At 31.7% G+C, this 24,538-nt stretch overlaps 1 protein-coding gene across 1 annotated transcript in view; it reads right to left on the minus strand.

Moving 5' to 3' along the window:
• LOC123679930 (hemicentin-2) overlaps positions 1-24,538 on the minus strand; it is a 104,851-nt gene that overhangs the window by 30,406 nt on the left and 49,907 nt on the right. The window contains exon 3 of the mRNA XM_045617498.1: positions 5,790-6,064. Coding sequence (XP_045473454.1) covers positions 5,790-6,064 — 275 coding nt within the window. The remainder of the gene's footprint in view (positions 1-5,789; positions 6,065-24,538) is intronic.

Consider the following 24,538-nt stretch of genomic DNA (forward strand, 5'->3'; position numbering starts at 1 on the left):
ATCGTAATTTTTGTTCTAAGTTTGCTGCAAATAGCTCATTGTTTTCGTGTAAACCTCTAGACGGATTTTTTCATTCGATATTATACATTATTTCCAGGAGAGTCTAATTATTTCTCGAAGGTTTTTTATTGCAGATAATGAACCTTCACCACCAAAGCGAATTTTCTACGGATGCGGGTCTTTATATATCACATATCAATAAATATTATGAATTACTAACATCTAGTAGCCTTCGAAAATTTTCAATTTATCGTGGGTATCGAAAAATTTGACACATTTTTCTTAAAATTTAGGTTTTCCAAGCCTTGAAGTAATTATTTCAATTTAATTTATTTCATTAACTTTGCAATTATGAACTTTGGCACAAAGTTCAACCTCCATGATTTTCTTGCAACTTGAAGATTGAAAAGGTAGAATCCGAAAATCTTTACGTAGTCTATCTAGAACCATCTTGTTCTGGCTTTAATTCCCATCTACTTATTTGATACATGTATGTATATAATTGAAGTGTTGCATGCAATAGCTTAGGCTTAGAAGAATTAAATATTCTGTAGATTAGAGTAGAATACTCTATATTCAAGGTGAACTCGAAAAACTTCATATCTGAATATTAAATTTGAAAAAAACTTGGTACTCTTTAGGATTGGAGTCCTTTCTTCAACAAAATTCATCGATAACAATTCTTCAGTTCTCGAAAGTCTGGCAGACTTTTCAAATAATTGTTCTTGTATTTCTCTAGTGACGAATAAACTAGTTGCCTATGTCAGGTTACAATCTAACGACTAACGGTTTGTTGTAAACGAGTTTCTACCATGTGTGCGGCAATTGCCATTCTAACGAAGACGTTGTTTTTACATTATGCATGAAGAATAAGCAACTTCTAATGTTCCTGGAGCAATACATTCCAAACTGTTTCGATACTTACATTCTTTTTCTGATTCCCTTAGGATAAATTTAGAACCGAAAAGTTTTTCGAACAGATGTCTTGATTATTTCGAAATTACGACGAAAATATTATTGCAGTTTCTATGCCAATGTGTTGTTGATTGAAGTAAATCTTTATCTATTAATTAGGTACGTGATATTTAGAGATATACATATATCGGAACATTACGGACCGCCTACCAAACATTAATATTCTCATAATTTAAAATCAAATTCATGAGATTTTATTTAAAAATACTACTGTTAAGCAAACAGTATTGAACGAAGATTTTAGGCAACTATATTGTATAATAATTGGAGATTAAAAATTTGACATCACACCCTTTCATCAAATTTTGAAAATAATTAAAAAAGCATAAAACATAACATAACCCAACGTGATATCTAAATGATGTCAAGAATTTTGCTCAAGATCATTTCTATTTCCTGACCGCAAACGATGTGAGATACTGATGCCCTAGCAGATTAAAAATTATCCATTACACTATTTGTATCATAGTATTTTGCTAGTTGAATTTTTCTGACAGTAAATCACAACTTCGAAATTTTCAACAATTATTCAAGCTTTTTCGAAATGGATAATGAACTTTACATTATACCCGGAAAAAGAACACACAACACAAATTTTAGGAAGGGAGCGGAACTCTTCTATAACTATTTCGGCAGTTCATAATTGGAAATTACTCAGTTCGGCATTCCTTGAATTGGGAATTTATTAATTGGATTCATGAACAATGACTGATGTGGACTAGATTAGCAACTAATATTCACATCCGAATTAAATGCAATATATTCAGTTTGGAATTACCATAATTGTTCTGGAATTTGATGTGTTCATTTGTATGTAAATATATCGATTAAAAATTCAACATTCGAAAAAAAGTTTTACTGATTCTCTGAACTGAGTGCTATATAATTTCATCACAATGCCTTATTTTATTCGATTGGGTCGAAAAAAAATAAACGATAAGGTCTACTCATTGATGAAGACTTCATCTACAAATTCGATTCTCAGTCCGTCCTTAGGCACGATAACTCTTTAACAGAATATCCTACAAAATTGAAATCATCAGGGTAGATTCGGATCTCGAGTGTCGCAGTTAGGTTTGTTAATGAGCAAAATTCGACTTTGGGTTCCGTAAATATGTCCGTTTGAACATTCGCTTTCCTGATGATTTTGTAAACTACAAATCCGATGAAGAATAATGAAGAATAGACTCTATTATTTATGATGAAGGACACGCCAAAGCTTCCTTCAACCTCGAAATTGGTTTTTGGAATACAGTTCATATTCCAAGGCGACTTTACTTCCGATTATGGAAAAGGCTTAAAAGTGTTAAACGATCTTGATGGCCAAATAATGTATGATTTAAAACCTTTCAAAATGATATAACACAAAAACTATAAATTTCTTTGTGAAGGTTTCTTCCAAAAAGTGAAATAATGGTTCAAGCGTTTCCCAGAATCAAAATGAATCTGCAGTGAAGAACCTAGTAAGAAAAGTAGGTAGTGTACACCCTTGAAACAATATTGTTTGAGCGACGTGTGCGGAAAATTTCACCTCATTAGCACTTTTCCCGATTTTAATTCTAAAATTCGAGTAGTGATTATATCGTACGAACACTTTTTCCAATAGCGACCGGCCGATCCGAACCTTCGGGAATTAAATTTTTTTGCCCGATAATCGGTCGAACGATAGTTGAAATAACAACGGGTTCCAATTGAACCGGCGCGGACGCGATGACGTTTCGCCGTTCGCAATTAGAAAGAAAAGGGATTTAAAGTCAAAGCGTAAAGTTATCGCCGCAAAAAATTCATTCGTTTCAGTCGGAGTAGCTCGTGGTCGAAAGCTGTAAAAACCTAGAAACCACAAGACTGCAAGTGACACATCCGCCAATTAAGTTTCGAAACTCATCAGGAAACTCATTGCGCCGTGTTTATCCGAAGGGGAGTTATCTTATAATTGTCCAATCTCGGCGAATGACACAAAATATTGTAACGGATGCATTTAAAAACACATTTCGAGATTCCAATTACCATGGGAGAAATGCCTGGGAATTGTCATTTCTTTTGTTATCGTTATAGAATGGAAATTGTGTCTCTAATGACGGCAATATCCGTAATAGGGCAAGAAATAATTTTTGACCAAATTTGTGGATAACTTTCGCTTTTTCGACTACACCCAATTTTCTTCCGATTTAGAAAGCATATTTGGAACTGAATGGCTGCATTAGTTGGCGTTGATGAAGAATATCCATACCTCTGGGTTATTATTTATATTTATCCTCAATTTCCTTCCGTGTCATTAGAATGAGTGTCACTCGCTTCCTGATATATTTTCGAATATTAAATCTTTATTGAAAAAATTTAACTTTGGAATCTTTCCAGGGAATCGTGCGATTTATTTAGATGAAAGATAGTATGGTATTATTAGTTATATATTGCGAATTTCTGTGGCGAAAGTTTGTCGGCCGAACTTAGTGACGAATTTCAGTACCTATTCATTCACACCTACTGAATATATTTATATTTACCGCACACTGCATTCAAAGGATACAATTAAAGGAAATATTGAAAAAATAATTCGGCACAGCTGATAAATAGAAAAGCAAAATAATATCATCTCCATCTTTAATTTCAAAGATTTGTTGCTGTCAAGACGGAAAAAATATGGAAATTCGACAATTTTCTGAAATGTTTAAAAGATAACGATCATTTTTAAAATCATTCAAAATCTAACACCAGGATGCTATATTCTTGGCGCAATGGAAAAAACATTACAAACTGCTATTTTGAAAATGTGCTTTTAGCTTATTCTGATGAATGAAAAATGAATAGATTTACAATGATAACAGAATTATTAAATATGTCGATAATAGCGAATGTAAAGCAACGATCTTATTCGAAGAAGCAGAATTAAGGCTAGGTATGCCTCTAAAAATCTCAAAACAGCAACAAAAAAAAATCTTATCTTGTGAATAAATTCTCGTCCATGATGAACCCGAATGAATCTCTTGATATTAATGTAACAGAAAAAAGTTAGGAATTCTCTTGGCAAACTGTTTCAACTGTGCAGAATATTATGTTTTTGAATTCAGGAAGTGGAATTATTTCGGTGCCACCCAATATAATTTTAACAAACATAAAGAGTTTAGTCATATGTTTCTCTGAAAATAATAATGAAATCGCACAATAATATATATAACGATTCCTTGACATTTCAAAGAGATATCGAAACAAAATCTTGTACTTACAAGATCTTGATAATAATATTTTATATAATTTGACGTCCTGTAGATTAAGAGGAAAGCAAGGCTTACCTTACTGGTATAGTATATACTCATTGCTATGTTCGAAAATGGAAGAGTTCATATAGTTAGCATGGTATTGATTATAGATTAATACCAAAAGTATACCTACCCATAAAAAAACATGCAACACGAATATGTAATGGATATCTCTTTGAGGAATACTAAATTATGATGATTAAATAGAACAAAGGAGAGGAGTTCTTTGATGAGGAATAGATTTCACTGTAGACATACGTGTTTTTATTACCTTAGGAATTTTTATCAGTTCGAATCGAGAACAATGATCATAATATTATACAGAATGCCAAACAAAAAATCAAATTTCATTCCACATAAAATTTATGACATACATTCACGGACTTGAGAACATGTCTTGTTACAATAATTCTAAATTTATTCTTGTTTCCTGAATTCGAATCTACCCGACATATTTTGACAATTCTAAAGCACAGGAAAGAAAAAGATAGAAAGAAAAGATGGAAAAGAGGTCATTATCATCGCTCACTATGTATGTATATAATAGAAATTATTTTGATACCTTTTTGTATGATTCATTAATAATATTAATATTACTTCCTTAGATTACAATTTTTTTATGGTTTAAGTAACGATAGTTTTTTTTTGCATATTTCGAAAATTTCTGTATTGGTTATTGTGATATCAACATAAATTATTATTATACCAGATTATTGGCATCGATACTTGTCCGCGATGATCATGTTTTTATGCATGTGTCTATTTCAACTATTTCATTAAATATTTTCAGCCAATCTGTTCGAGTAATCCGAGATTGAATACACTATTTCATGATGGTAACAATAACCCTTTAAGAACATCTTGGTCGTAAACGTCCGTCTTTAATGGTGAAATGGAACTTCTATGGAAAATGTTCAATTATTTCGACGTGTTTATTGACCATTTCTAATTCGAGGTCCTTTTACATTTAGCTGAATTATGATACCAAGGTGATTTAATCATAGGTGTCAATAAATTTTTATGTACAGTTTATTACCGATCAAATCCAATGCATTCGTTGATATCGAAATATTACGATGTGGGTAGAAATCATGAGATAGGTTGAAAGAGGACGATGAAGAGCTTTCGAAAAGAATATCCCGAGGAATTTCCCATCTATGAAGCAGAAATGAATATTGTTTGCATCAAACATTTAAAAGACATTGAGTCATCAATCGAAAGAAGAATATTATATTTGCTTTATAATTGATGTGGGAATGGTTTTCCAGATACTTTTTCTAAATGATCTTTCACATAACAACATTTACATTTGTTGATTAAGATATTTCAAAGTTATGGGCATAGAATATGAATGCTTATTTTGAAATCGGAATTCAACGATGACATAATTTTACGAACGACCAAGAATACCAATTATGTTTCTTCTTACACTGAACTCGAGTTAATGCAATTGGGAAAAATCAATTAAGTGAAAATAATAACACTATTCCAGTATTATCTTTCACGTCATATAATGAAAAACCAATTTCACCAATTTTTGGGCGAATGACCACTTACCTTCTCTGTACCATTTGACTTGGGGGTCAGGGGAACCCCCTTTGCTTGCACAAGTCAACTCTTGGCGTTTTCCTTCGGTGACAGTAACATGAGATCCAGGTGCTATTTCAGGTGTCTGCGGTATCGTCAATACAGTCAAGCTGTACTTCTGTGCGTGTAAATTGGTTCCCGATCCGCCAGCTTTCACTTTGCATTCAAATTTTCCGTTATCTCTATCATAGCTAGCGTTGGAAATCAAAAGGTCGTAAATTCCTCTCTCTGGGTAGTAATTCAATCTGCAAACAAAATAAGCATAAATATATCAATTAATTATATGGCATTTCGACAGATTGATTGACATTTACATTTCAGCGTTCCATTAAAACGAACTATATACCTATTATGTTTCTAAACAAAGATTTTCACTAGAGCAAATATGCACACGAAAAATTGTAAGCGTCTCGGTTTACATTATAATTACGAATTAAAGATGAAATATTTTGTTTCCTAGTAACTGAAAGCAATGGAGATCGAATTCTATAGAATTTTAATGCTTTTCACGATTATCGAATTATGTAGGTATTATTATTTTCGTTTACTTGCAATTATAGTAAAACGAATATACATGCAAAATTTTGTTAAAATGGTATCATCGGCAGATAAATAAATTAAAGTTATTGCTCTATCCAGGACTACTTACGGTATCTGTGTAGTTGGTAGTTTTTAACATAGTCGTTAAAAAATTACTCGGACATAGATATTTACCTAGACTTATAGCAGGTTCCTACAATTTTTTAAGGTAATGCTTCGTGTATTAGATACTGGTATTTGTTTATCGACTGAACTGATGTAGCAGAGATATCAATTTCATATGACTTGACTTTTCAATAATCAGTGTAATTCTGTAAAAACGCTATAAGCATCACGAACTTCAGATGTACCGATCTCAGACAATTATTATTTTCGGTAGGTAAAACATATATACCGTTCTTGATACTCAACATACTATTAGTTAAATTTTCATATATCTGTATCTATTCGCATTGCAATTTTATGAATTTGTCCGAAATCTTTTATCGAATGAGTTATAAATAGGATAGGTCTGTAGTTTAGACACAGAAAGAGATATTCAAGTTTTTTTTGATCTAATAACCCTCAGAAATACATAATATTTTTCGGAGGATGAATGAGATGTTATTTAGTAATACAGCATCGACAACTAAGGTTATTAACTGAAAAGGTGCAACACCAAACAGAAAACTGTATAAAATATGTAAACACATATAGAGACATAAACACTCATATATAAATTGTATAAAAAATATAAGAAATAATATGATATGAACACGAAAATTATATAAAGTGCCGTATCAAAATATACGTATAGAAATATATCAAAAATATAAATAAATATATGAATAAACGAATAAATAAATAAATAAAAATGAATAAATATTAATATAACGATAAATAATGATAATAACGATAATGAATGAACATGCTTGTCAAAATTTCGGAACGTGAAGTCTGAATTGAGATATTGGCACGAAATCGTGGAGGAAAAGCTACCATTATCAATTAATCTTCAAATTAATTTAAATGAGATATGATAACTTCAAACTTAATTGATGGTTGGGTGATGCTACTGTTGTGGTTTGAGAAATAAATGAAAACGAGTTTCGTGTATTGATAAAGCACTATTTCATGATGAAAAAAATTCTTTGCAAGCAAATCAATGTTTTGATAAGTGTTATGCAGACTCTTGTTCATCGACAACATCAGTTAAGCTACCCCAGGGAAAGTAATTTGTCTCTAATGATGAAGATATCGCCGAGGTGGAAGCCTATTTCGAAAGCATATACGAATCTTTATACAGAGAGGTTAAAGGATAGTTGGAGCACATGTATCATTGAAGGTGTATGTTGATGAACGAAGAAGAATTTTCAAGAAAAAATGTTTTTTCAGTTGACTTATTGAGTAAAGTGTCATTCTCCTGAGTTATAAAAACAAGCAAGCAGAATTCCACTATTTGGTGAAATAATGGTTTGAAAGTTCATTTGAAGATTTTTGAAAAAATTTCATTTTAATGAATTTGAAAAAGCGGTCAAAAGATCCTCACGTACATTACATTATCGCTCCTTATTTTTTTTTATGAAGAAAATGTTGAAACGTTTAAAATCTGCGAAGTCCAAAATATTCAAAGGAGGAAGGTTGGGTTCCGTATAATTTATTCAACCTGAAAGAAACTAATTCTCCTTGATTCGGGAGGGACTGACGCAAGTGGATCCTGATTCCGTAGGAGTCAAATTCATGTCTGTTTCGACAAAGGGTTTCAATTTTGCATTCTATTATGCTGGGTGGCTATCTAGGTTTGAAATTAGGAGAATTAAGATGCCCTCCTCGCCACGTAAATCTAATCTGCGAAGGTAAATAGGCCGGATAACAGGCAGGGCAAACAAGAAGTATGAATGTAACTGTGACAGTAGTTGCTGGCTTAGTCCTGTACATCGTGTTCTATAGATGGGAATATATAATCGGAAAAGGAGTAAGATAATTAACATTTGTTTACTCCATCAACTTCTCTTTGTGAAGACGACTCTTTGTCTTTACCCGCTAAACAGATGCAAGCGACAAAGTTATATATAGACGAGGTGATACAAAACATTTTAATTGGCACTTGAAAAAGAGGATTTGCATTAGATAATTCAGAATTTTATTTTGGGAAGAATTACTATTACCAAGATGTTGCATGAATAAATAATGCAAAAAGCAGAACTAAAGGGAATTTTGAAATTCTATTTGTCGCTAAATTTGCAAAAGTGGCATTTCGTTCACATCATTTTATTTTATCAGTTGATTTGAAATTGATTTTGCGAATTTTACAATAGATAAATTATCGAACACTTCAAAATTCATGGATGGCCTTCACTAGCTAGTAGGATTAATAGGGTATAGTATTAATTTTTTACTAAATAGTGTATTATTTTTCATGCAAATAGTACGTAGAGTTTCCGATATAAATTTTGGACGGCGGACAATCGGATTTTCTCATTTTTTTTTTGGTGATGTGAATTCCATAACATAACTGTGAAAATTGATCTGTTGGTTAATTTTTTCTATCGACCGATTTCAGAGGTTGAGGTATTAACAGGAGTTAATAATGAACTAATAAAAATACTAACAAATTATGTTAATTCTTTGAAATGGTAATATACATAATTCCTTCTAATTTATTGTATCGCCTTGAAAATTATTATAAAATAAAAATTTTTCATGGAAGAGAAGAAGAAAAAGATAAGTTTAATGAAAATTGCCCGAATTCCTTATATTCATAAATGCAAAACAGCAATCCGATTTTGTTTGAATTTTGTGGATTTGTTCAATTCTACAGCCTTCAAAATGCTTCATGTAATTTTGATTTTTCCAGGGCACTACTCAGATTATTGAGATTTTCCCTTAGATTTCATGTTTTATGTAACTTTTTCGAATATGGTCCTGTTTTTATTTATTTCGTGATAATATTTGAATTGATATTACCAACTGAGTTTTTGAATTTTTTATAGATTTTGGTCCATTTTTCTTTATTAAAAAAACCTACTGAGTGTTGTAACACGCTGCTTAAACTATAAAATATTGATTAGAAGTATGCATGATCAAAGTGTAAACTTTTAGTAAACTAGAACTTAAATATGAAACAAAATCAAATTAGAAATCTCAGCTGATAACATCAAATATTATAACGAAACAAATAAAAACAGAATCGTATTTAGAAAAAGTTACATAAAATATGAATTCTTTCGTTTGCTACTTTTTCGAAAACAGTCTGCCATTTAAAGTAAAAATTGAATTCATTAGACTGAATTATGTATTTTATTATGTTAATAACGATATTTCCCTGAAACGTGTAAAAAATATAGGTTCGAGTTCTAAAGGAAAAACTCAATAAACTGAGTACTTACAGGAAATATTAAAAATACATGAAACGTTTTGAACGACTTTATGAGGTCAAGAAACCCACAAAATTTAAACAAAATCAGACAACTGTTTTTCAAGATATGGATATAACCATACTACACAGATACTATACAAATACAGATATTATACAGATAACCTTTATAAAATTCGACTAGCCCTGCAATACCTTTATTATGAACAAATTTTTTCTAAAAAGGTAAATCATCAAAGTAGTAAGTAATAGTGTATTATGAAAGTTCATAAAATGAGTTTCCAAAATTTTTAAATATGGTTCACTCAAGTATTGACACGCAGTTCATGTTTATATTACAAAACTCGCTCTGCTCGCCGAAGGGGCTCCGCCCCTTGGACCCCGTCACTATGCCGGTAGGGGTATCCCTCTAGAAAATAAAAGATTTTTTTCGGAAACCTTGTATCGTTAGCTGATTTCAGACGATTCACTCGGTATACTATGCTGATTCTAGGGTGGAATTCTATATGATTTTTTTTCCTAGAACATACCGTTTTGCCCTTGCTCGCATGAAAATATTTGATGCAAATAACTTTCCATGACGACAAATCAAGGGCGGTCCTAGCCTTAAATTTTGAGGGGGTTCGCCGTTATGAGCTTCGAGTATTTCTATGGGACCAAATCCCAGATTATACCGATATCAAGCCTTACCTCTCAAAAATATTTATATTTAGATATTCATATGAATATTTATATAAGGCGTACAACTTTGCGTCCGCCGTTTTGCAATAGATGGCTGTAACGGTAAGTGGTAGTAGAAATAAATATATCGTAGATGTCATACAATAAGTTTAGCTATTTGTGAACATAACGCCATTGACATGTTAGTCGATTTGTGTCTGCATCATAAAGTTATTCACGATCAACCATGTTAGCTTACGAGCCAAATTCTCGTCATTTGCGGGAGGTTTCAATTTTCTACTAAAATATATAGTCAGAACGATATTGGTGGAAGAACGTACCAACGATATTGTTTATGTTTAGGTTTAGTTATTTTCTGGTACATCAGTAAAATGGCTTGTTCCGTTTGATTAAATAAATAAAGAAATAGATGAGTGGTTTCAACGCTTCAAGAATGGTGATTTTGATGTCGAAGACCAGCATCGCGGTGAAAGAGAGAAGTTTTTTGAAGATGCAGAATTGGAGGCAATAATTGATCAAGACTCATGTCAAACGCAACAATAATTGTAGGATCAATAGGAGTGTCACTAAAAGTCATTTCAAAACGCCTGAAAGTCATAGGAATGACTCAGAAACAAGGAAATTGGGTGCGGTACGAGTTAAAGCCGCGAGGTGTTTGAACGACGTTTATTTACTTGTGAACAGCTGCTTGCAAGACAAAGACGGAAGGGGTTTCTGCATCGGATTGGGACTGGAGACGAAAAATGGATTCATAACGATAATCTCAAGCGCATAAAATCATGAGGATATCCTGACAATGCTTCCACATCGACGGCCAAAACGAATATTCACGGTTCTAAGGTCATGCTCAGTATTTGGTGGGACCAGCTCGGCGTAGTGTATTATGACTGAAAGAATCACAGGCGATCGTTATCGAACGCAATTAATGCGTTTGTACCGAGCATTGAAAAACAAATCGTCGCAATACAACGAGAGAGAAGATGAATTGATTTTACTGCATGACAATGCTCGACCCCATGTTGCGAAAGTAGTCAAGATAAACTTGGAAACGTTAAAATGGGAATTCCTACCCCACAACCCTACCCGACGTATTCTCCAGACGTTGCTCCCACGGACTATCACTTGTTTCAATTAATAGCACACGGCCTGGCTGACCAACACTTCCGATCTTATGAAGAAGTAAAAACTTGAATCGATTCGTGGATCGCTTCAAAAGATGACCAGTTTTTTCAATTCGTACGCTGTCCGAAAGATGGGAGAAAGTAGTGACCAGCGATGGGCAATACTTTGAATTATAAATGTATAACCAGTTTTTTACAATAAAGCCTCGAATTTCGCAAAAAAAATTGTACCCTTATGTATTTGTTGTATTATAATACCATTATTTACTTATCAGGGTTTCAACCATTCAGGTAGAAATTTAAAAAAAATTACATTGTTTAATAAAAAAAAAAGAAGACAATTGGCAACTACATCACAAAATCTAATTTGGTCTTTAAAACTTTGAAAACCTTGTAATCACGGCGTCCTCGTCAACATCAATGTCCCTATAAATGTTCAGGAGGACAAAATACTCCATAAAAATGGAAGCAAACTACTGAATCTTATTATTATCCTCTATGATAGAAAAACTTTATTCAAATCAACAGAATTTTCTCACACCAAAATATCACAGCGATATATATCGATATTCTAACTCTTACATATTTCGATATATCCCGATAGTGTCAGAAAATATCGATACAATATATAGATATCGATAGTTTTCTGACCTTTGCCCATCCCTAGTGTGGATTTGCCGAACGCAGTCATAACCATAAACAAAGATTTCTCTATGATCATAATTGTCAGTCACACGCATGTCTTAAAATTTTGTTGAAATATAAATCGTATATTGTATTCTTTAATAATGAATAAAAAATAACCGATATCAACCAAATTCTCAGATCTCATTTTTCCAGAAATGGCAATTTCTTTCTTTGAAGAATTTGGGAGAAATGAATAATCAAAATGTGAGCGTCAGTCTTTCAAGAAAGTTATTCATGCTTATAGGTTTGTAAAAAATTTTTAGAGAATATTGAATAATAATATAATCCCAACATTAAGATTTTAAATTAGCACATTTCTTCTTTATAGAGACATGTATGATGCATAAGTCCAAATTTAATTGATGATTGGGTGGGAAAAATTGACAAAAAAAGTTTATGTTTGTTAGTTAAGTTGTAATCCTTTTTATGGTCCTTTTTTTTGTTTATTTAATAGTTACAATAGACAATTATTAGCATATTTTTCTCTGAATTTCAACTTTGAAAGAAAATTTGTCGTTTTATGTCTTGCCGATGAAAATATTGATATTCTTGTAAGTCAATTCAAAATGAATAATAGATATATTTTAAGGGCTATCATTCCATTAGATATTTACTTGTGGGCCCTAAAATGAAGTTACATTTATTCAATTGACTCATTAATAGAAATACTACCTGAAATAAAGAAATTGCATTCAATGTTTATTTTCAGTTTTGACAAATATTGAATTTACATAATCGTTCGATAAGATCTATGAAAAGACCTACAGTGAGATTTTTGTTTTAGGAATATTCAGTATAGCTGTAATAAACAAACTGAAAAGAGGCAGAATGAATAATAGATCTACCTTTCGGATACCCATATCTGAGAAATCAGGTTATAAGAAGTCCCTCATTTCCAAGGTTTATCAATACATTTTTCAGTTGAGCAGCAAATTATTCTTCTATTCCATATTTTGTGAAGAAATACAATATAATTGCAACAATTTGAAGGACCTATTGAAAATTCCTGACGAACTAAGGAGTTTTTTAGTATCTGAAGATTGTATTGATGCTATGTTATAGAACGAGACTTGTGGCTCTGGGTTTTACTCAGAAGTGAATTAAACAGGGCAATTTATGTCCTATATGGTAAATAAAATTTTGATAGATAAAAGTTTCAAAAGATCAACAATTGATCATAGTATTTACATAAATCAAAAAATAACTGGCTTACTATTGTTGCATTGTACATGGATGACTTTTTTGTTTTAACTAATGTTAATTCTGAATGAATTTTCTGATAGAAAATTTTATGATAAAGAAATTAGGGGAAGCTAAAAAATGATTAGGGATGAATATTACTAGAAATTATGGAAAAGGTAGTAAAGCTATCGATTATATTCTTCAAATATGTATTGCAATAATTCAACATGTCTGATTGTGAACATGTGAAAACTAAATTGAATTTTGATTCAACAAAAGAGAGTTGTAATGATGAACCATATAAGAAATTAATAGGTTTATTAATATCTTCAGCAGTATTAACTAGTCCTGATATAGCATACTCTGTTAATTTCTTGAGTCAATTTAATAATTATCTCATTGTTGAACACTGGAAAAGTGCAAAACTCATTTCAAGATACAAAGATTTCAATTTTTACTTCAGTCAAAAGGAACTGAGTATTTGAAATCGGTACTAAAATTGTATCGGCCAATACTATTGACCCATATGGGTCAATAACTACATTAACTTGATTTTTTCAAATGTTAACTTTGGATCTGAATCAATGAATAATTGAATTCTTACCAAAATGAAAAGCAATGAATAAATCAGTAGGATAGCATTTTTTAAATGGCCATATAGCACCTATTCCTATAACGATTAAAAGATTGGAAACTTTAGTGAACAAATAGGTAGGTATCAACATTTTTATACAAATTTGATCATTCATTCATGACATGGAAATTTTCAATAAATAGTTGCTTTTTAAAGTATTTTATACCTTCATTGAATTGCTGGAAAATTGATACCAATTTCGAAAGTGACTGCCATGTTAAATTCTTCATATACTGAATGATCCTTCAAAATTTATTTCTGTCGTAACATTTTGACTAGTATTTCAACTGATATATTCCATACGTCATTGAAATCAATATCTTCAAAGTACTATTCGAAAGACTTATAATGGAATTTAGAAAAATATGTCTTTCTCAATTTCATAGTCATATATGATATGATGCATAAGTCCAAATTTAATTAATTCACATCTAAAGTGAATGTTATTTTTAGAAATATTCAGTATAGCTATAATAAACCAACTAAAAAGAGACATAATGAATAGACTTGCCTTTCAAATACCCATGGCCTATGTTACCTCATAAGCAATTACCTACAATATCTTATCTTGGTGGAACCTTTTTGAGAAATCAGGTGATAAGTTTGAGAGTCTCTAATTTCCAAGGCTTATTAATACATGTTTCAGTTGAGCGGAATATAATATAACAGGGTATATATATAGTTGAAATTATTAGTATGAAAGATTTGACTTATTCATTATAAATTCAACAGCACTGCACTCAAATTCTTCAAAAACGGAGTGGTCACTTATATTTTTGCACTCCTCTGTCGTAAAAGTGTATATTTTAGATATTCAAAAAACTCATGGAAACTTTTGACTGTTATCTGACTAACTTGGCTCTTTTTTTCCAGTAATAAAGCCAATTGTGAATTATCTATAAGGAGTCTTTCTATCTGTTTAATACTGTTTCATAGTAGCATAACTTTTACTCCAATCCAAGACTGAATTGATGAATGAAGCTTCTGTTCTCTTTGGTAGTTCCATCTTCTGTCGCAATAAATTCAAATTCTCACGAAAGGAAATGTAGTTTTATAGATTGTGGAAAATAAACGAAAAATTCCTGAAATAAAGTAACATTCATCCAATTAATTCCAAATAATACAAACTCTTCAAACAAACCTGAATTGAGGAAAATGCATTCGATGATATAAATGTTCATTTCCAAATTTTGACAAATATCTATCGAATTTTTGATTCGCCGAAGACTTTGCATTTTATCAGTCGGCATTTATTTAAATATTGAATAACAATTTTGGAAACTGCAAACTTTTTCAAGAACTTTCATATATCGAAATGGAATATTTATTATTAACATGACACTGACAGCCAAATTGTCCACAGATACCACAGAAATATGGGACTTGAAATGTCAAAATGATCCAAAACAACCCGTATACTCGAAAACCGCGGGAAGAATCGAAGGTTTGGGATTTTTCCCGGGATCTCCAGACGATTTTGAGGGGGGTCTTATTCTTGTCATTTTTGCTCTAGATGGTCCCGTTTGGGCTGTGATTTTACGTTTAAAGTTTGACGTATATGTGCAAGCGGTTTTATATATACTTAGATATGAACAAATATAACCTTCATGATATTAGAATCCAAAAACTAAAATATATTATCGTATACATTGGTGGTGACAAATAGTGAATGTTTCACATTCCAACAATTGTTCACTTAATTTATGGGGAAGATGAAAATTATAAGATTATAATAAAACGTATTTGTGAAGTGGTGGATATTGTTACAAATATTAGATATTTAACACCGATGAAATGCTACGTGGGGAGAAAAAGTTGCAAAATATTATTGGGTGAATAACGAACATAACGGCCTAACTAATCCGATCATGTTACCATCAATACAAAATATATAGGTATCGGCATAAGGCAACTAGATTTGCGATGATTTAGTACGACGAAATATATCTACCATTTATAACCAATTTTTCATTCTGATTCCAGTTCAAAACCAACGACCTTTTGATGTATATTCCGCAATACCGAAGAGCACTCCATCTATCGAATGCCGAATTCGTAATTTGAATTTATGGATAGCTGATATATACATTTCCATATCGAAGAGTGTTTCGGTATCATGTACCTTGGAATCATTTTAATTTGGGGCAATACTGAAACTAAGAAATGACATTTTGAGCAAATTGAATACATTCTATATAGATAACCAAACATGAAATGACTTTCAGGCTTTTGATAAAAGAACTCGGGCGATCGTGACCTCGATCGTGACCATCATCAACAATTAGTTATTAATGATTTGGGGATTTCATTCGTCCACTTTTTGAGAATATCAGAAAAAGTTAGAGGCTCGAAATTTTCAGGGTAGGTTTGTTGATGCGAAAGATCCTACTGATTCGATCGATATGGAAATTTACATCTTACGATTTGAGTTTCATGCATAATTTCATATTGATTGCGTAACCGGAATTACAGAAAATTTTAGAAGTTTATCGAATCGAGGAAAGCTCTGATGTGAAATCAGAAGCTTTGGGAGCTCGAGAGTGCATGCGCTAATTGCACCCTTGGATACTAGAGAACTATATATGGTATATATTTTTATTTTATATTTCTTTGACGTAGTAATACCAGGTTATTCATGTCATGGTCCGGATTTAACAGAACTGTCATTCGAAGTGTCATATATGTTGCAGCTTAGCCATTTAACAATATGGATCGTTTATCCACTGCTGAACATGTAAAAATTGTGAAAGCTCACAAGAAAAATAACGATTATATGGGACAGTGAAAATCCTCATGTAGTTGTTGAGAGTCCATTACATCCACATTTTTGTGGTCCACAAAAAATCACTGTATGGTGTGCAATTTGGACTGGTGGAGTGATTGGCCTGCATTTCTTTGAAAATAAAGGTGTTACTCAAACCGTCAATTTTCATCGCTATAGCTAGATGATTACCGATTTTTTTGACCTGAAATGAATTATATGTTGGTCAAAAATCCACAGAACACAACTCGTTTTCGCTTTATTGCATGAAAAATTTCCAGGACCCGTAATTTCTCGTGCCGTCAATGTGAATTGGTCACCAAGATCTTACGATTTATCGCCTTTAGTTTTTTTTTTGTGGGGTTACACGAAATATTATGCCGATAATCCTCAGTCTATCTGAAAACCAACTATCAAGAAATTACGCGGAGGACTTCTAAATGATGTATTTCACACACAATAGCAAGGTCTAAGCATTATATTGAAATAAAAATGTAATCGAAATATTGAATGAAATGAATGATGAAGAAAAAGAAGAAGATTGAATGAGAGTGTGTTTTATTTATGTTTACTTTCGAAACCACAAAATGGATTACCCTTTATGTCAAAGGAGATTTATTTCATGACCAAAAAAAATGAGAAAATTGTTAAATATATCAAATTTGAGGATGCGCTTGAATTTCTTCAATTTCGGCAATTCTATCTAAGGATGGTTTTCCTACCGAAATAGGTTCAAACGAGAAATCGTGATTTTTTCCAGGCTTCAACATTGCTCCAATACGTCAAACGTCCTTTGATTAATCGATATTATTCATTCATCCTCACTTGAAAAGCACCACCAAAGGAACTCCAATACGAACGAATTTTCTGGTATCGAATTATTCTATTCCGGTATTCGAGTCTGAATCTTTGGTAATTGGTACATACTCTGAAGGATTAATGAGAAGGCTTTAAAAGGAATCGTCAGCTTAACGTCGTTGCTCTGCTATAATTACGAAAGGATTCTATTGAATTGACCTTAATCTTTTGATACGAAGTGAGTTCAATAAATAATGTAATAAAAGTTTTATAATATATTCTAAAGTATCGATATCACCACCTCCATAATGCAATTAGCAAAGTGTTTCACTCTGATATCAAGAGCTTCTTTCCACCCTATTTTTCATTAAGTATTTTATTATTGGATAGTGACGGTTTTACGGTCGATAATACGACGCTTTCCAGAAGTTCTTCATCGATATTTCATATATTTGAGCATGAATGATTTTCATTAAGTGATAGTGCCTCTTCATCATAATGAAGAGGAGGTGAAAACTTTATTCTTTATTTTATTTATTTTTTTTTGGTGGAAATTGTTTCTGTTAAGAAAAGCTGTCAATTTCTGATATCTTATAGAATGATACAAAAGTTTTAAACAAAAAGTTTCAACAAAAATATTTCATTTTAAACAAAGATTCCCCGAATATTGGGTTGAGTTTTCATGATATAATTATTTATTAGAAAATGATTATTTGTTCTTTGAATCCATAAAAAGGTTTTCAATCTTCGAGAATCCGTCCACACTATATTCTGGTTATCTTTTGAAATTCTTTATTTCTCCTTTATTCAGAAAAAGTTTACCTGTAGATTTGGTCCTTGGATAGATGGATCCACAATACTGAATTTGAGTGTATAATGGATTCGTATTGGGGTACATCTAGAATTGGAGAATTCATAAAGTCCATTTATCATTTTTTTGCTAGTAATTCAAGGAACAATAAAATCGAAGAGTGCTGTAATTCATCAAATGTAAATTATTTTCAGAGGAAATTGGACTCCGGTCAAAACAAAGACTTCTAGAATTGTAATTCGGTGCAGAGTATCTACCATTACCGATGTTTTGATTATTTAGCTTCCAATCGAAACTACTTTCGGAATAGGAGGAACATCAATGGTGAAATAAACTGCATTTCATTATTTAACGATAGATGCCGAGTTAATAGAACTCGTATAATAACAGTGCCAGGATAATCAAATTCGACGGCTAATTGAACTTATTAGTGGAGGCTCGAAGCTTTTTGACCAGTATCTCAATAGAAATGATACTCCATTACAACGACCATTAGTGAAGGCTGCACTCTGCCATAGTATTAGGGAACAAAGTTTGTTTCATTTGTAGATCGACGTAAGTGTATGTTAGCGCAATACCGAGATATCTTATAATTCATAAAACAATAAATTTTAGGAAATGACACACAAGCCTTCAAATAGTTATTTTACAACTATCTATCAATTTCAATTCAATCGAATATTCAAGTCATTGGAAAAACAATGTTGATAAATGAACCATTAAAATTACAAAAAAACTATTGTTCAAGCCGTTTGCTAAAGAATTTGAAACCAAATTCGATTATTCTGTTCTGCAAAATTCATATATTATATATTTTGTCAACTAATGTACGATATTCTTTAGGAATCAGGGTTAACTAGAAGATCTCTTATTCTTATAGCAATAAATTGTGTTAAATTATGTTCATCAAAAACGATATCAAATAAGACTCTCTGCGCACAACACTTCCTAAACATAGTTTCTTCCACACTCTTCGTATGGTGTCGTATACTGAAAAACCAAATGAATTTAACATTTTGTTTCATTTTCGTTCATCTTCATCCAATGAAAAATATCTGAATAACCACATTTTATCCCCTAACGGTTCCATATGGTTGGAAATAATGAGTCGAAACGACTAAATGAGATACGGATTTTTTTAGAGACATATAAATTCCATCAAAGAAGTAACTGCCTGTAATGCAGACCGGTAAAAACCAGATGCAAGGTTTCTCGCTTTTACACTCGGCTGTTGGAACAAAGAGTAGCAATCAAGCATCTCCTGAAATGGCTTTGTTTTGAGAGTAACTGGGAAATTACTGAAGTTAACAGATTATGTGAAGATGTGAGATCTCATTTCATCGGCTGAGCACAAAATTATTCAAAATCTAAAGGATCACAAGTAATTTCTCTTCATAATTCTTTCATTGAAATTCTCTGGAAATCAATCAATCGAGGAGTGTTAGTGTGAATAGGATTTCTACACAGAATTTCATGCCACTGGAAATACTGAATTTCCATTCGTATTTTTAACTGTATCGGCTACAAGAGTGATGGTTCCTGGGTTATAAGATTTTTAAAATTCCTTCGTAGAAAACAACTGGTCTTAGATCCAATAATTTCACTGAATTGGATGAATAGGAATATTGATTACGATTTGTGAATAGAACAGTAAATTTGAAGTTTAACGATGTTTCCACAACAATGTAGACATCTCTACTCAATAATAAGGATTATCGACATTTTCTAATGGAGTAGAATGTGTCAAATTAAAACTTGTCTGACAAAATATACCATGATTTCAGTTTTTTCTTTCAATTGAAATTGGAAAATTGTTCTGAGGCATATTGAAATTAATAGGTTAGATTATAAATCTTAATTAGAACTCATTTTGAAACACAATACACCAAAATTGAGTGCAGCCTTTGATTCATTCTTTTTTGCGAGAAATAATTTATTTTATTATAGTATATAAAATGTACCAGAAATAATCGAAATGTTTACTGAGGGAGTACTTTGCTTTGGACATTTAATTTTGGTCATAAGCTCACATCTCCATTTGAGTTCAATCAATAAAATCTGATGAATTTATAAATGTGAAATTTAAAAAAATTGCACAGCGCTGAACAAAATTCATAAGTTTTTGAGCGCTCGTCAATGATGGTATATTAAACCATATCTCATGTATATCTATATAATACAGTAATGTGGTCTCCGATTGACGCATAAATGCATGCTTGTTCAGACTTTTATATTTTTCAGCATCTTCATGCCGAGTGTGTACTCATCATATCACGTAAAAAAAACTTCTATTTGGCAATAACTTGAACATTTGTAGAAGGTAAAACTTTGCAACCTTTTAATGTATCACACTCTACAAAAATATCGAATCTAGCTACGCAAATTTGAACTTTGAACTACCAGAATTATCAAATAACTTGTTACTTCGTTCGGTTGTTTTGTGAAACCATCACTTAATTCTTGTAAAAATCTAATCCTGTTCGATAAGTACAAGTAACGTCCTATTAATTACATTATTATGCTGATACCAACACTCTACATAATGTACAACTGGCAATGTCAGTAGAAATTGTTCCACATAATTTAAAAACTCGAAGTGATGGTTTCACATAACAAAACTGTCAACAAAGTTATTCGACAATTCTGATATTTATGGAAATGCACCGACAGAACTCTTCAAATGGAATGGATAGGAAAATATATTGTTATATCAACATGATGAATGATTTACGTAGTGAGCTGGAGCCAGAATTGTCAAATAACTTTGTTGGCAGTTATGTATCTATGTGAAACCATCACTTGAGTTTGTCAAATTATATAGAACAATTCCTACAGACAATGCTAGTTGTACGCTATGTAGAGTGTTGGTATCAGCATGATTATGTAATTGATAGGACTTCACTCATCAAACAGGATTAAAGTTTTCACAAAAATTAAGTGATGGTTTCACATAACAACTGGACGAAGTAACGAGTTATTTGATAATTCTGGCACCAGCCTACTACTTAAACAAAAAAAAAAAGTTCAAATTTGCGTAGCTTTTTTTTCATCTCCTCATAAGGAGAACCAATATGGCGTCCATAAGAAAAAAATATTGGGTATCGCGTCTATGAAGGAATAAAAAACAGATAAAATCTGACGACACCATCAGAATCTCTATATTGGATAATGGCTACTTACCAAATTTCGTTATCTCCAGAAACAAATGAGTTATATAGAAAAGAAGAATTTCTCGATTTTTAGTTTTTCCAAGATATCCGGAAACCATTGGAGATATTTTGGATCTGTTAACACAAACACACAAATCCCTAAATAACACAACTTTTTTGGAATTTAAGCCACCTGTATTTCAGTTTCAGTTATCTTTGTAGTGTCTAGTTCTAACTCTGTATATGTAGATACTTCAAAAGTATAACAGAATATATGTAGTATAATATCTTTTTCAATTCCATTAAATGTTGTACAATTCAATTCCCGATATCAAGAAGAGAAGGTCTATATAAATGACAATCCAGAATAGCAATTGGTGTTTGTACCTAATTTTATTATTAATTTTCGAAAAAACTAGTGGCTTATGACAGACTGATGATTTTTCAAATTTAGTTTTAAACTCGGACAGAAAATTTTGCCCCTACCGATTCAAATTTTATTATCGGAATTAATGTTCGAATTCCATTTCAAGGAATATTAACATGAAATATTCCATCAATAAAACTCATTTTTCCGTCGACTGACATGGCGAAATGAAACGAAAGCGCGCTGAAAGAATTGTTGAAAATATGTGGAATTAATCTCCAAATATCATTTGAAATTCTGAACCGTGACCCGGCTCGCGTGTCGTGAAAAATTGCAGAGAATTTTATTGTTATTCGTGTCAGCATGTTCATTTCTGAAATATGTATGTTCGAATAACATAACTTCGTTCTTTGTTTTATGAATTTTTTTCTGTTCCTGTTAGCCAGGGATTTTCTTCTCAGACAACAATTTGTCACATGGAAAATAAAGGAGAAAAGTTTGGCTGACAGTAATTTTCCACGTGACCGCTATATTTCTCGAAATAATTCTGTAGGTGAATGTAAAAGGATATTACTTGTAGAAACCGATAACACATTTTCCAAATGAAATAATTCAAGAGCTGAATAATTCTTCAAAACTCGATTTTTGAGCAAGAATAGGAGAAAACGAAAACTGCTCTCTTAACTGAATTTCGGGACGATCAAACAAATAGTTTATGTGATATAATGAGTAATCAAGTAGGTTTCAAGAGCGACATCAAGATCCGTTATTTTACCGATAAAAAATTATTATTGTCTGAGATTAGTCATTCCTAATATTAGTGTGCGTTTTATGCAAAATTTCGGTCTGTTTTCCTTGATTTGACTAAATTCATTCGTTCCTATTTGACGAGTCTAGGTAATTTTGTTAATATATGAACATTTCGAAATTTTTTTTATATTCTGTTCTTAATATTTATGGAATCCAATATATCACATGGGTATATCGGAAAGTAATTAAACTTCGGTGAAGTCATTATCTTTTGGCCTAGTAACAGATAAGTCTGGCAACAGTAATCCAGAGATTTGGATTTTGTTATAAATAAGTTTGATGCAGATGGATTGCAGATGTACCTGTTGATATATTAATGCATGAATTCAACCATATCTCACATCTATGTTTGCCATAAAATTTTGAACATGGTTACCGAAATAGTTCGATATTCGAACAAGATAAAACAATATCAATTCCGACTAAAAAAACAAAGACAGAAGCCAAACATATGGTTCCACGGAAAATGGCATTTTTTAATTAATAATGAAGGAGCGTTACGTCCATTTTTCGTATTTAATTCACATCCAGTATTAACGTCATACGAACCTGTTAATGGAAATGAAAACATACACAAGCTTCAAAAGGGTGAATATAAAAGAATTATTTGAAATAGCTTTGAAGTATTTGAGTTGTAATTTTCCCAGAATTTAACACTTTCCTTTGTGCATAATCTATTCTACCAAAAATCGAAAAGGCCACCTTTATGAATTTCTAATTGGTACATGGCGTATTACACGCAAATAAGATAGTTATAAGGCGAATCATTTGTTTGAAATAAAAAACACTATTCGCGGAAAACCACATGGAAGTATTTAAGTATTACATACAAAATTACAGAAATTTTCGATGAATTACGATAATTCCAAAATATTTTGGAAAATTAACAAAAATGTTTTTTGTGCTCTCATACTCTTTTCTTATCGATCACGTAATTCTTTTCACAAATTTATAAATTGTAGGTGCAAATTCATCGATTTCTACTACTTTTTTAATATTATAGGAATACAGTGTGATTCCGGAGGAGATCGTCAGATTTTGGGAGAAGTTTACACTAGTCAAGAAAGTTTCCAAACATTGTTTGGTTCAGTGTTGAGGGCTGCAATTAAGACTCTGCAGATGATTTGCCCGATTCTACATTATAATTAATAACTTAGGTATGGCTTATTCGATTTTGATGAAATTCTCAAAGTTAATACCACGAGTGCTTCAAATTTTATCGATAATTTTTTCTTTTCCACGAAAACCTGTTTGTTTGGCAAAAATATGATAACAAACCGATTGATAAAATTTTGATATGATTTTATCTAAATTCGGTTTGTTCGAATGTTTTCGGCTCAAATAAACAAGTTTGAGTGATGAAAGAGAAAAAATTATTTGATTAAATTTGAAGAACTACTTGTATTTGAGAAGAATTTTTCTTCAACAATTTAAATGTTCATTCTCTTGGGTGATGACACTGAATTTGTCTGAGTTCATAATCCTCCATAAGCACTTTCAGCTGTCAATAATGACAAATTCAAAGTAAAATTTTGACTTTTTGATGTATACAAGGTATTATCGATGAGGAAGCAGTATATTTATAATCCCAAATGATTAGATAGAATAATGCATTGCTTTTAATTGAAACTAAGATGTCTAAAAACCTGGTGTATGGACTGATTAGATTTTATATGGCCAATTTTGAGATTATTAGTTGAGCTTCTGATTGGCTAGGATCTGATTTTAATTAATGTATCCTGTCAAAATCAAAGGAAAAAAGATCGAAATGTGAAGCATGACATTGCAGCGCCGCCACGAAATAAAACTAATATTTTCAATTT

Source organism: Harmonia axyridis, chromosome 5, assembly GCF_914767665.1.
Source record: "Harmonia axyridis chromosome 5, icHarAxyr1.1, whole genome shotgun sequence".
NCBI classification, from domain to species: Eukaryota; Metazoa; Arthropoda; class Insecta; order Coleoptera; family Coccinellidae; genus Harmonia; species Harmonia axyridis.